This window comes from Quercus suber, unplaced genomic scaffold (assembly GCF_002906115.3).
Source record: "Quercus suber isolate HL8 unplaced genomic scaffold, Cork oak 2.0 scaffold_1, whole genome shotgun sequence".
In the NCBI taxonomy this organism is placed as follows: Eukaryota; Viridiplantae; Streptophyta; class Magnoliopsida; order Fagales; family Fagaceae; genus Quercus; species Quercus suber.
The window spans coordinates 1,894,733-1,908,770 of NW_027069468.1; the positions used below are offsets into that span (position 1 = coordinate 1,894,733).

Here is a 14,038-nt window from a genome sequence, read left to right on the forward strand (position 1 = left end):
ATATATATATATATATATATTGGTATAAAATACAATTAGATTATTTGTGCCGCTGTAAAATCAAATGTGAAGAAACAGCAGTATACATCAAAAGCATACAGAAGATACTGCCACCTAAAACGGGTGGAAAAAACATTGAAGAATTTGAAGTCAAGAAGTTTCTTACACACGAAAGTGAAGAAACTAAACGACCGGATTTTTTTTCTTTCTTAAATTTGTAAATAGAAAATGGGGTTGCCAACTAAAACCACTCTAGACATCCACCGTGTCATATACACTTTATCCTTCCTATCAGCATATTGGAGAACCAAAATGAAATAAAATTTTTTTTTTTTAACGAAAAGACAATTTTTTTTTTACTTTAAAATTTATTTTATTCTAATTAAATTTATGTTACCAAAACTTGAATACAAAATTAATTAGTAGTTTTGCATCATAAAAAGTATGAAATATATATTTAAAATGAAATTAATTATAAAATCAAGAGTTAAAAAAATATTATTTAAATATAAAGAAAGTTTAAAAGTATCGCTTTAGGCTCCAAAATACATTGAGCCAACCCTGGTACCAGTCAATTATAAACCAATAATGAATATTTTTTATTATTATAAAAAAGTAGTAATATTTTTGCAATCATCTATAAATTCCTTGTTGTTGTGCATGTCATTTTTTTTTTTTTGTTAAAAAAAAAAAAAATATATATATATATATATATAGGATTGAGTCAATACAATTTGAAGCTTAAAAAAAATAATTTTAAAAAGGGATTAATTAATTAAAAAATATTTAATTAATAATATTACATCTCAATACAGTATTTAGATACTTTTTTTCTGGATATACAAAATTACTAATTTAGTTTTTCTATTTAAATATTACTAACTCATTATTTTCTATGAGTAATATTGTTAAATCAAATAATTTAAAATAGTATTTTATCCATTATAATTTTTTTGAAAAGTTATTTATACCAAAACAATTATTGGGATAAAGCCTTTTTCTATTGATAAGGGACTATTTTGGGACTTTTTCTTTTTATTGGGATATTAGTCTTTTCAGTGGAAGCCTTTGGCCTAGGCTTAGAGGCCGCCCTAATGAGAAAGTATCTCTTTTATAAGTATTACAAGTTTAGGGCCTGTTTGTTACCGTTGTTTAAACAATAGTTTTCAGTGTTTAAATAATATTATACGTATTTTCACACAGTTTTTCACCCATACATATTTTCAAAAAATACAAATAACGTTACTAGAATAACATTACCAAATGGGCTCTAGTGTTCAAAAAGATCAACATTACTTATGCAATTGGCCCAATCAACTAGGTGCTGTTTTTAGAGATACTATTGAAGCCAGGTTGGGAGTGGTGGTTCACAACTATCAAGGATAGATCTTAGCTTCCTTATCCAAGAAAGTCAGGTTACCACCCTCCACAGATGTTGTCGAAGCTTTGACGGCAGCTAAACTATCCTCTTTGCTCATGACTATAGTTTTTCTTCTATTATCCTTAAGGGGGATCCTGAAGTTGTTATCAAGGCTCTGAGAAGTGAAGATGAGTCTTTTGCCACCTTTGGTCATTTACTTTCTTCCATTAATCTGTGTTATCTCTTTTTTCTCATAGTTGTAAAACATGCAATGCTATGGCTTATAATCTAGCTAAAACATTTGAGACATGTTAGTGATTTTTTAGTATGGATGGAGGATATTCCTTTACACCCCGTAATGTACTTCGTAGTTATTATGGCTAATTTTTTAATGAAAGTTCGAGGTATTTCTTCTATTAAAAAAACAAAAAAAAAACAAAAACCTAGGTTCAAAAAGTAGAAGGAAGTCAAGCCCAAAATTCACTCTTCTTGTTAAATAGAAGCTAATGGTGTACTTTGAAAAGAAACCTCTCTCTCTCTCTCTCTCTCTCTCTCTCTCTCTCTCTCTCTCTCTATATATATATATATATATATATACCAGAAAATATGTTCTTTACATCCCAAAAGAAATGCATACTCTTCAATCCAAATTCAAACAACATAGTTCAATAAAAATATAACATCTATAAAACTCACCAAATAATAAATATAAAAATATACATAGTTTGTCTTTCTTATTTCTTTTTAAGTTTAAAAAATATAGGTTTGATATAAAAGGTATTTGACAAATTTAAAATAAAAATGAATATTTATTTGTTAAACGAGTTTAACGAGTTGTGGTAAAGGGTCATTTCGAGTTGACATGAATAAATTGGCATGTCCAATGTATCAATTTGTGAGAGATCATGCCCTTGATCAAGGAAGTTCAATTGATTACATTTTCCCTTTACATTAAGGTTTTATAATGGAGTCACCATTTATTTAATTATTATTGGAAAAAAAATCACAATTGAAAAATTCATCATTTTATTGATTTGAGAGTGAATATCCATTGTTCATAGGAAATTACATGGCTTTAGTCCCAAATACATTCTAAGATAAAGTACATGACTTTATTTCCTAGTTACAATTTAGAAATTGAAAATTACATGGATAAGCAATTAATTTACTAATTTTTGATCTAAGCTCGGAGGTTATGTTATTAGATGGGAAGGTGTTAGGCACTACCTTGCTCGGTGAAACAGGTCTTCTAGACTATGGTGGTCAATGCTCATGTCATATCATTCAATTAATCAATATATTATCAATCAATTGCATATTTATTACTTTAATTTAAATTAACATGTTACTTGCTTGAATTTAAATGTGTGTGCATGTGATAAACCCTAATTCCATTTTTTAATCATCACATTTGGATTGAAATTGATATCCCAGATTTGAGGGAATTATGAAATTAAGATTTTTTTTTTTTTTTTTTCATATTTTGGATATAAACTTAAGATCAAAGCTAGTATTACACTTGAACATGTGACAAATAACCAAGAACATGTGAAGAACACATATGACAACATTCAAGAATATCAAGAACATTTAAGCATATTCAAGGAATTTAAATGATCAACTAGCATGATTTAATCTTAAATCAACATTATAGGAAAATGAAAAACAAACTAGGGAAAAGGATTACACATGCATGCAAGATCTACACAGTGGAGGAGGAGGCTTTTGGTGGAGGCACTAAAGGTGGAGTAGAGAAGAACTAGGAAAGGGAAAGTGAGGCTCACTTAATATCTTGAGTCTCAAGAAGATCAAGATATGACAAGACTAGCTCTACTTCACTATAACTCAAGAGAGTAAGAAGAGAAAATATTTTTGTGTGCTTTGGAATGTGGGAGAGGGTGGGGGGGGGGGGGGAGGGTTTATGTAGTAATGGTGAAGAAAATATGACTGAGCGGTCATTCAATTAGGGTTGACAAAGGATGAGAGAAAATCATGAACCTAGACCCAATTTATAGTTTAGGGAAGATAGGTGTATTAATTTCAGAGGTTGATGGGAGTGGTAAGCAAGCAAAATGACTAAAATTTTGAAAAACCTATAACAGCCCTTAAAGCCAACTTCGAAAAATCATATCTTACTCATTTTTAATTGAAATTGTCTTGTTCTTATGCTCAAATTGAACCCCCCAGATGTCTCGTTTCTAGCAAAATTAATTTCACTCACAAATTCAGAATGTTTTGAAAGATCAACGAAATAGTGAGTAGAGGTCATTTGTTGTAAAATAGTTTCAACACAATTAACATTAATGGACCCCAAATTAGTTCATAATTAGCGTTAATAGGCCCCAATTACTTCCATTTTAGAATTAATACGCCCCAAATCATGATCTAATTATTTGAATTAAAAAGACAATTACACAAATTACTCATTGAATAATTAATATATAACCATCTAATTAATTAAATGTGCGCAACCTTATTATAATTTGTAGTTTTAGCCAATCGAATTATAACACGTCATTAATTTCAAATTGATTATAATTATAACCAAATCAGAATTAATTGTTCATAATTACATATAATGTCCGTTTGGCATGATTAATTTTGCCAACTTATTTTACTATTCAGCTTATTTTTGCTACTATTTAGGAGTCCCACTGCATTTTTTGATACTATAAGTCTCACTGTACTATTTTAACTAACTTTTACCTTTATCTACATGACTTTCAACAAAAAGTTTTAGTTTCAGTAAAATAAGCGAATCTCAAATAGACCCATAGTCTCATTTAATTTGTGAGGGCATCTTGGCTATTAAAACTTGATATGAAAATAACTTTTAATTCAATGGTTCGGCTTGATTTGTTTATAATCCAAACTTGCTACGGCTCAACCCTAATTTGTAAAAACCTATATCGTATTTGTTTCATGTTGCCAAATATTGATACTCACACAAACGCGTATATATTTTGTAACTTTTATCGATTGAATTACTAGAAAAACTTTTATTAATGGATGTATTAAGAACATTTTGTAATTAATTATTTTTAAAAAAATTTTAATATCACTTTTATACAAAATATAAAAATGTGTAAAAAAAACAAAAAGTCAATTATTTTTTTATTTTCCAATGAAAAGTTTATAAAATAACAAATCCCACCAATTTTTTTTTAACAAATCTCCAAAACTAAATTAGTAAAATCAAATCAAATAATCACTAGAGTCACGCATTGATCAAACCGCGCATTCAACTGAGCCCAAACAGTTTCTCTTTTTTTTTTTTTTTTTTTTTTTTTTTTTTTTTTTCTGAGCCCAAACAAAATCACTATTGCCAAAAGTGGGTCCCTCTGATAAAATTATAAAAACCCAAAAGGAAAGTCCTGAACAGAGAGAGCATCGTTGCGATCGCAAATTCGCAACCAAGAGAAGAGACCATACATAACCACTTCACGCGCAAAACAACACACTCGAAATTTCCGATACAAAAACTCAGCTCAGCTCAGCGCGGCGATACGATACGATACGAGATCCCCGATTTTGAAGCCCGAAATTCGAAAAATCTCAGAAGTGGTAGTAGAATAACAGTAATATAGATCGGAAATCGGAACGAAAAAGATGGCTCTGGTATCGGCTTTAGCGAAATACAAGCTGGTGTTTTTGGGAGACCAGTCCATCGGCAAAACCAGTATCATCACTCGCTTCATGTACGACAAGTTCGATAACACCTATCAGGTCCATTACGCAAAAAAAAAATTTATTTTTATTTTTATCATATATATATATATATTTTGGATCTGATTGGCTATTTGCGTTTGAATGAATGTGATGTAGTAGTGGTTGAATTGAATTTTTAGATTTTTCGTGATGTTACAATTTTGTGTTATGTATTGTTGTGAGGGGCAATGCTACAAATTAAATTCATTGAGCAAAATTGCATTGGCATTGAGATTTTTACTTGACTTGTTCAAAATTCAAATTAGAATTTAAATGATGCTAAATACTCAACAGTATTTTGATGCTCCCTAGTCTCGCACAATAGAGGGTTCGACTAATTTAATTCATGGTAAGACCTGCCATTTATGTGAGAGGAGGGAGCATTTCTCGATTAATTTTCTGCGAAAAATGCGGGATCTATAATTGGGCCCATTCTTATGTGAGAGGACGATGTAGTGCAGTGGATCCACTGAATAATTCACTAAGTGAGCCATTTCAATTGCTCGAACCATATAATGATGTTGAAATTAACGTAACATTGTGATCCTTGGACATTTTGGAGTGAATTTAACAGACATTAGCTTTTCAGAACTTGCTTTAAGAATTGCGAGATGACATGCTATCGATGTAGTTTTGCTATTAATTTTTTATTTAAGTAAAAAATAATATCATTCAGGAATGGATAATAAGTTTCATCATTTAGACTTTTTTATTCTTTGTTATCTTATATGTGTTATTAATTGATAACCAGGCTACCATTGGTATCGATTTCCTTTCAAAGACTATGTACCTTGAAGATCGAACTGTCCGATTGCAGCTTTGGTAAGATTCTTAAATTTAAAGGGGTTGTGAGGTATTACATTCATTTTTTCACTGTTGAACATATTTAAATTGCATTTTCAGAATGTTTTCTTTAATTTTATTCATTTCCACATATTAAACATCAAATCTTGAAATGTTTGATAGGGATACAGCTGGACAGGAAAGGTTCAGGAGTCTCATTCCTAGCTATATTAGGGATTCCTCTATGGCAGTCATTGTGTACGACGTTGCAAGTATGTTCTTTGACTCGTTTCTTTTTATGCTATGGAAACTTTTTTTGTATTTTGGGGTCTCAATTATCCATTTGCATATCCTTGTTCTGTTCATGCATCCTAAAAAATGATTGAAGTTAATTGTAGCGTCTTGCACAAATGCAATGGTTCATATCAAACTCATTTTTTTTTTCTTGACAAGTATAATAGCTCATATCAAACTTATGAGGCTTCTCATTCAGAAGCTTAATAGTTTTGCGCCTAATGTTTTTAAATTGATTAATCGAGTTTTATATGTTTAGTAAATTTCCTAATGATTTTAGGCACATTTTTTCTTTAGACAGACAGTCCTTCTTAAATACTTACAAATGGATTGAAGAGGTTCGCACAGAGCGAGGCAGTGATGTTATCATTGTACTTGTTGGCAACAAAACAAATCTAGTGGAGAAAAGGTATTGATTATTGCTTTGACTGCAGTTTGTATTGGATAAAGTTGATTCCTTGTGTTATTTTCGTTTTCAGTTGGTCAGACTGTTCCATGATCAAATGCTGACTATAGAAATGACACTTCAATTCCTCTGCTAGATTTATGGTTACCTCTTTCATTATTCACTGTGAACGGTAGCAGAATCAGTTGAGTTAGAAGCGAAGCCAGCTAGAAAGACAAAAATATAAAAGTTTTCCACTGGCAAAAAGTGAGGGGAAAAAATGACGGTTTTATGCTAACTTTGAGCTCTACATTTACTGCAATTATGCTCTAGAATATCTTGATATGTATGCCTGTTTAATTTTTGCTCTTACATTTTTTATATCCTTGCTTGACCAAATTGAGGTCTACCTTAATTCCTACATTGTTAACTCTTAACTACTATTGGCAAACGACATACATACACAATGTACAAAGTTGGTAATGGAGAATATCTTGTTCATTTACATGGATGCTTAGGAGATCACTTACAGTTCAAAGTTTCCAATGGATATTTTTTCAATGTTAGTTATGCTTATTGTGGTTAATGTCTAGTGCATTATTTTGTGCTTATGACCTGGGTATCTTGTGAATGGTTGGACAAGCAAGTTTCTATAGAGGAAGGAGAAGCCAAAGCTCATGACCTAAATGTTATGTTTATTGAAACCAGTGCCAAGGCCGGCTTTAATATTAAGGTAAGCAATTAATTTCCTCCACTTTGGATAGCTACTTTATATAAATGTTAATGGCTTGATGCAAGAAATCAAATACACATAATTTTGGTTTGGTGCACTTCAAACACTGCAGACTTCATTTTTGGAAAGAAACGGGTTTTAGTGAATTATGCTAATGATTTGACCGTCAAAGGTTCTGCTATTTTGCTCTTTCAAACTGTGAAATTCATTTGCTGGTCTCTTTTCAATAAGGAAAATATTCTAGATAGAGTTCATATACATACTCGATGGTTACAGCAGCTGTTTCATGCTTTAGCCGAATTTCAGGTCTCCTAAAATATTTCATGTCTGACCAATCATTTATGTTATAATCTAATTAACACAATGACAACATATGATTATTTCTTTCCCAGCAAAAATAAATAAATAAATAAAACCCTCTTATGTAAGCTTCTTTCTTGTTGTCAGGCACTGTTTCGGAAGATTGTAGCAGCCTTACCTGGAATGGAAACACTTTCCTCGACCAAGCAAGAAGACATGGTTGATGTCAATCTTAAGTCTAGCAATGCAGCTACAATGCAGTCCCAACCACAGTCAAGAGGATGTGCATGTTGATACATGCTATGGACCTATGATCCAACTTCTTTGCCCCATCCATAATGTCTAATGAATCGTATCATGTGTCTGTAAAGTCCTTGTTGTCCTCTTTTTGTAGCTTTGTACCTATTTTTGGTTGCTAAAGGATTTAGGTGCCATTTGGCAATTTTTTTGAAAATACGCATTTTTAGTGAACTAAACTACAAACTCTTATCCTAAAAGTGATTATATGCAATATAATGTTTGGGTCTACCCTTTATTTTGAAAGAATCTTTATGTTATGTTAGGTATGTGTTAAAAAGGTGACTTTTCTGCTCCAATTTACAATTCTGTCACCTCTGAGATTGATCTCCCCTCCCCTTTATTTGGTCACCCCATAAATTGAATTCTTCCCTATATATGTATAAAAGATGAGGGAATTGCACACATCCGAAAATTAGTTAGGACTTGGGACAATAAAAAAAGACCATTTTTTTCCGTTTTACGTGATTCGCCTTCTAGCTCTTGAGCATAGCCCTTCCTCGCCCAAAAGTCACAACCGTTAAGTGCATGTGACTATTTCACTTGAGGAGGTTGTAACATTGTTGATTACCCATTCACCCTTCCAAGGCTTAAAGTTTTGGCTATTGTCATCCCTCTAGTTGCACTTGTCCTATGCACAGGATGTATGCATTCTCACTCTCATAATGTTTAATGTACAGATTCCAAAGCTATATGAGATACACACGTGGTGAGGAAGAGAATGTATACATTAGATGCATGAAATGGTTTCTTTTAGTTAAGTTCTATCTTAAAATTTACTATTGGAGAGAATAAGAGACATATGTTGTGACAAAAAAATTCATGATGAGCTCAAAAAATACCTTATGCCCTTCACTGGCATGGTAGGAAGTTAAATATATATATATATATATTTATTGAGGTTCTTGTAAGGTTATAATAGCTTTTACAATTTTTACCAAAGGCTTTAGGATAGTGGATGCTCATCCCTCTAATGATGACAGGAAGATAAGAGTTAGACATAGATTTCAATAATAAAAGTGCTTGAAATTGTTATAAATAAATTCATTTAGAGTAGTGATGGGTTCAATTGACTTAAAAGATGTGCTACAAATTTAAAGATCTAAAATTCAATCTATCATTAGGCTTAAAAAAAAAAAAAAAACTTGTTAAGCATGGTTTTAAAAACGAAATTGTTCAATGGAATGGAAAAATGAGAGGTTCAAGATTTTTGAAGTCAGACTGTAATAATATCATAATTAATTTGATAATTATTTGAGATACAACTAAATTAATTAAAATTATAAAATTAGAATAGTTGACTAAAAAAAAATATCTTGAGAAATTTAAAAAACTTTTAAATGTATATCACATTAACTAATGAGAAAAGTGACACTAACTGGCGATTCACATCTTAGTTTTCTCCTAATTTTCTTCTAAACTCTTCACTCTTTTTCAATAAGTTTTCTCCTATTTATTCTCAATTTATTCTCCTATACTCTTCACACTCTTTTGGATATTGTAGTGAATGTGAGAGTATGTGACATTTTCGCTTTTCTCCCGTGGGAACTATTAGGGGTCGCAATTCGTGTTTGCAGGTCGGGTTCGTATCATGTTGAGCCATGAGTATTCGGCTATATGAGTTCACCCGGAATCCGACCTGTTTAGTAAATGTGTCAAGAACCTCAACTCTAACACAAACTGATTATTAAACAAGTTGACCCAACACGACACATTTAACTCTTTTAATTCACAAGTTATATAAAAGGTCAATACAAATGGCTCATTTAATAACCAGTTTGATTAATAGGTCATACTTGACCTGAATAACATGTTATCAATTCTTATATATCTAAAATTAAAAATACAATTATAACTATAAATATAGTAATAAACATATAATTACAACAAAAATTTGAGCAATAGTAATAAAAAAAGCTAGGAAAATACAATAGCGTATTTTTTCTGGTGTTCTCTTTCCCTTCATTAACTCCTTCATCATCAATTTTTTCATCTCTTGTATTAACTTAGAAATTTCAAATAAAGGAAACTAGAAAAACTTATAAAATAGGAAACTAGAAAAAACATATAGGAAAATACAATAGCGTATTTTTTCTGGTGTTCTCTCTCCCTTCATTAACTCCATCATCAATTAGAAATTTCATATAATTCCTACTAATTTATTGATCATCCCTGTCTCTTTCATTAACTCCGCTTATAAATTAACTCCTTCATCATCCCTGTCTTTTAAGACTCTCAGCTATCAGCTATATGTTTCTTCAAATCTCAACCCAGCCTCAGAGCTACTCTCAGCTATTAGTTTTTCTCTTTCTTTGGTGGTTCTCACGGTGGTGCTGCAGACTCTTCTCACGTTTTAAAGTCTTTCAGCTCTTATTCCGTGTGTTTCTCTTTGTCTTCTCCAACATTATATTAACCTTGTTTTTATCATCATTAGCCGATGTGGGATTTCACTCACAAACTGTATCGCTTTTGTTCTCCCACTTTCTTAGTTGTTTGTGATATTTTCTTAGGTTGTCTTTTTTGCATACAAGAGTGCTTAGTGAAATATTATCGAGCAGAGGTTTCCATACACAAAATATAGATTCTCAATTTTGATTAGCAAATGGACACTTATGACTTTGTATTTGTCTTTCTGTGCTTCTGAAACAGATATTATGGCGTGTGCAGCATGCAAGATCATGAAAAAGGGATGCAAAGATAATTGTTGTTTCGCAGAATTTTTTCGACCTCAAGATTCAGAGAAGTTTCAGAAACTCAAACTCCATTACCCAGTCAAATTGATGAGAGAAATGTTGAGTGATGCTAATACTACCAAGGAAGACAAGGAACGGCTATTACAAGATTGGTATGCCTGCGTCGATGCTAATGGCAAAGAAAAGAAAGCAGGGTCGTCCTCTTCAAAATGTCAAGCAGCCTCGTCGAATGGGCTAGGATGCAGCGACACTTGTTTATTTGCAGATTTATTCTCACCTGAGGCAAAAGAAATCATTTTTGAAATCATAAATGAACAAGGAGTGGAGATGGTGGAAACAGAGGTGAAGCTGATGCTAGAAAAGCTGAGAAGGAAAACAGATGATGAAGCCCAGGTAGCCGCGCAAATTTTGTTAAAATTGAAACAGGGAGATCAGCACTGAAATGACATGGGCTTGTTATTGGGCTTGCAAAAGCAAAACAATTTGTGATTGGGCCTCCCGTTTAAATAGTATCTGTTTCAATGCTATTTTTTGTGAAGAATTTGTGATTGGGCCTCCCGTTTAAATAGTATCTGTTTCAATGCTATTTTAGTATGGGTGGCCCAATTAAATAGTATATGCTTTAATGCTATTTCTGTATGTGTTCTGTTATTTTGAATAAATAAATAAAAAGGGGTCTTCGTCTGAATTTCTTTTGTTATTTTTTGTGTTTACGATATTATTATTATTATTATGTTGGAACTGAAAAAAATGAGACAAGTAAACGCCCTTTCGTGATTGGCAATTTGTTGAGCTCACGATATACAACTCAGAACTGGAAGTATCCTTCTTCAATTGCCACGTATAACGTTTTATTTTTATTTTTATTTTTAAATGTACCAAAAAAATTTTAGGGTTTTATTTGAAAAATAAAAATGCATAAAATCCAGAAAATTGATGTAATTATGCATATTGGTTAAGATTTATTATGCATTTGCAATCTGCTTCACCGTTGTAGTAGACTGTTGTGTAGTTTGGTCAAAATTCAACAAACTGTTATGTGAATAATGTAAATAACATACCCTTACTTTTCTTGTCCGTTTTCCTGTTTATCTTATTTTACAAAATAATAGAAAGTAGTAAAAATAGGAGAAAAAAAATTCCACTTTACTCCCAATAACTTTGATCAATTGTCATTTTATTCCATTAAGTTCTAAAATTACCATTTTAGTCCATTACCTTTGATAATACGGTCATTTTAGTCCTTTTGTCTATTGTAATTAAAAAGTTTATGCTAAAGTCCATTTGGGAACAGTTTATTTAGTTGAAACTGAAAATTTTTTGTTGAAAGTGTAGAAAAAAAAAAAAAATTAAAAGGCTAGTTGAATAGTACAATAGAATCCATAAATAGTAACAAAAAGTGCAATGGGACCTATAAATAGTATCAAAAAGAAGCTACAAAATTAAATAAGCTGAAAGTTTTCATTACTTCCCAAATGGACTCTAAATCTCTTGTAGGACATTTGATAAACTTAATGGACTTAAATGACACTTTTCAAAGTTAATGGACGAAAATGACAAATAATCAAAGTTATAAGGAGTAAAGTGTATTTTTGCTTAAATTGCACTTCAGCTGAGGAAGTAACAAAGAGTATAATTTTGGATAAAAAAGAAATATATGTGGTTTTATTGTTAGTGGTGTGCTTGAAAGCGGAGGTGAGTGATACCAAGGAGAAGGTGAAGCAGAATGAGGAGAGTGGAAATGAAGCCTTGGTAGCGGCATTGCTTCAAATGAAGGGAAGCTTCTGCCCAATCCCAATGCACAAATTGATGAACATGAATCCCACAAGGCTGCCAATGAGCTCTAGAGCTCAACTGGAACCTCCTCCCCTTCTAAGGTGGAGGGTGAGGTCGTAGGTTCAAGATCCACTTGGTGCGTGTGTAACTTACTAATTAAAAAAAAAAAAAAAAAAAAAAAAAGAATCCCATAAGGCTGGGTCTCCTTATCATTCTATGCCTATGGAAGGTACCCCGATTTGATGACTTGCCTCAGAAGAGTAATACAGCCAGTGATCGCAGCAATAACAAGAATATCTTCCACATGTCATCTTGAGACCGCTGAACCAGATTTTGCAGTTGCCAAAACTGAACGTTGTCTAGTAGTGCCTGATGTCTGGAATTAAAACCTCCTAAGTTTTATGGAAAGGGTCTGAACTGCCTTAAGTAAGTTTTCCTCGTCATTTACATTCATATTATTTTCTTCATAATTAGTAAATATGTCGGAACAAATTTTTAGTTTGGACTAATGTATATCAACTTTATACTGGGATAACATTGTGGACTGTGGAGAGCTGTCTAGATTGGGTGGCTATGACAAGGTGTGCTTTTTTTTCCCCTGAATGAAGTTACCATTTTTACATGCATTATTGATCCAGTGCCTGAATTTGAATTACCATTGTTTTTTGTTTGGTGAAGCTAATCACACTAGAGCAATTGTCAATACCAATGTATGGTAACTTGTTAAAAAAATGCCAACCTACCAGTAATTTTGGGAATGGCTTTTTCTTCAACTTTTGTCGTCAAAGAGTAGCTCGGATTATTGGATGTATTAGTAGTTCTTTTGATTTCAAGAAGTAAAGTCACAGCAATGGCAATGAAAGCAATTCAAATATGTTAAGTACATTCTGGTGATGATGTTTTCTGGGTGCAATTTGTCATAGGACCTATGCTGGAAAACTTCTTTGACCCTCCCTGCTATATGCATCTTTTAACATTTAACATGCTTTATATACTTTTTATTCTGGATTACTTGGCCAACATGTAGCAGAGATATTGTCACATTTGATTCTTTGTAACTAAAAATTGTATAATGGTTTATATATAATATCATAATGAAGAGGATATTTACATAAATAAGTGAACTGATGCTCTAAAATAGTACAATCATGACAATATGTCTTTAATTTTAGTTGTTTTCTAAGTAATTAACCATATAACTTTTTCAATCTATAGGTACCATTTTTAGTGTGCCTTTGTATAGGGTGCTTCCAAATATCAATCAATCATTGAACTTCAGAATTTGATTTGTACTTTTTCTTCACATTCTTTCCATTTTAGGGTGCCCTTTCACACACTCCATGAGTAATTGTGTTGCAATCCCATATGGCAATCTTTATATTAAATTACTTGCCCAAAAAGAAAGAAACGAGCTATATGTTATCAAAATAAAAAGGTTAAAACTAAGAAAATATGCAAGAAAGGTGGATTCATTATTTCCAATTATCCATTCTTAGTCTAAAAATTCAATGCAAGTAGAGTTCACTAAAACAAGGTCCAAGGACTCAAAAATTTAAGTTAGGGCTTGTTTCTTGGTATGATCTGATGCCTATAGAATTATGTGCTATGAGTTAATTTTCCACACTGCTATTGAATTATGACTTATAAGCCATTATTGCAGTTTTCCTCATTCTTTAGGTAGTTGCTGACAATGGTACATTATTGTTTTC

At 31.8% G+C, this 14,038-nt stretch overlaps 1 protein-coding gene across 1 annotated transcript; it reads left to right on the forward strand.

Annotated features, from left to right (window-relative positions):
* The first annotated feature begins 4,739 nt into the window (after positions 1-4,739).
* Positions 4,740-8,091, forward strand: LOC112016508 (ras-related protein RABH1b-like). Its single transcript, XM_024049067.2, is given in 6 exon segments — positions 4,740-5,086; positions 5,820-5,890; positions 6,035-6,123; positions 6,443-6,582; positions 7,174-7,263; positions 7,711-8,091. Coding segments are annotated over 6 exon segments (654 nt in total). The 5' UTR covers positions 4,740-4,969; the 3' UTR covers positions 7,858-8,091.
* Positions 8,092-14,038: the final 5,947 nt, after the last annotated feature.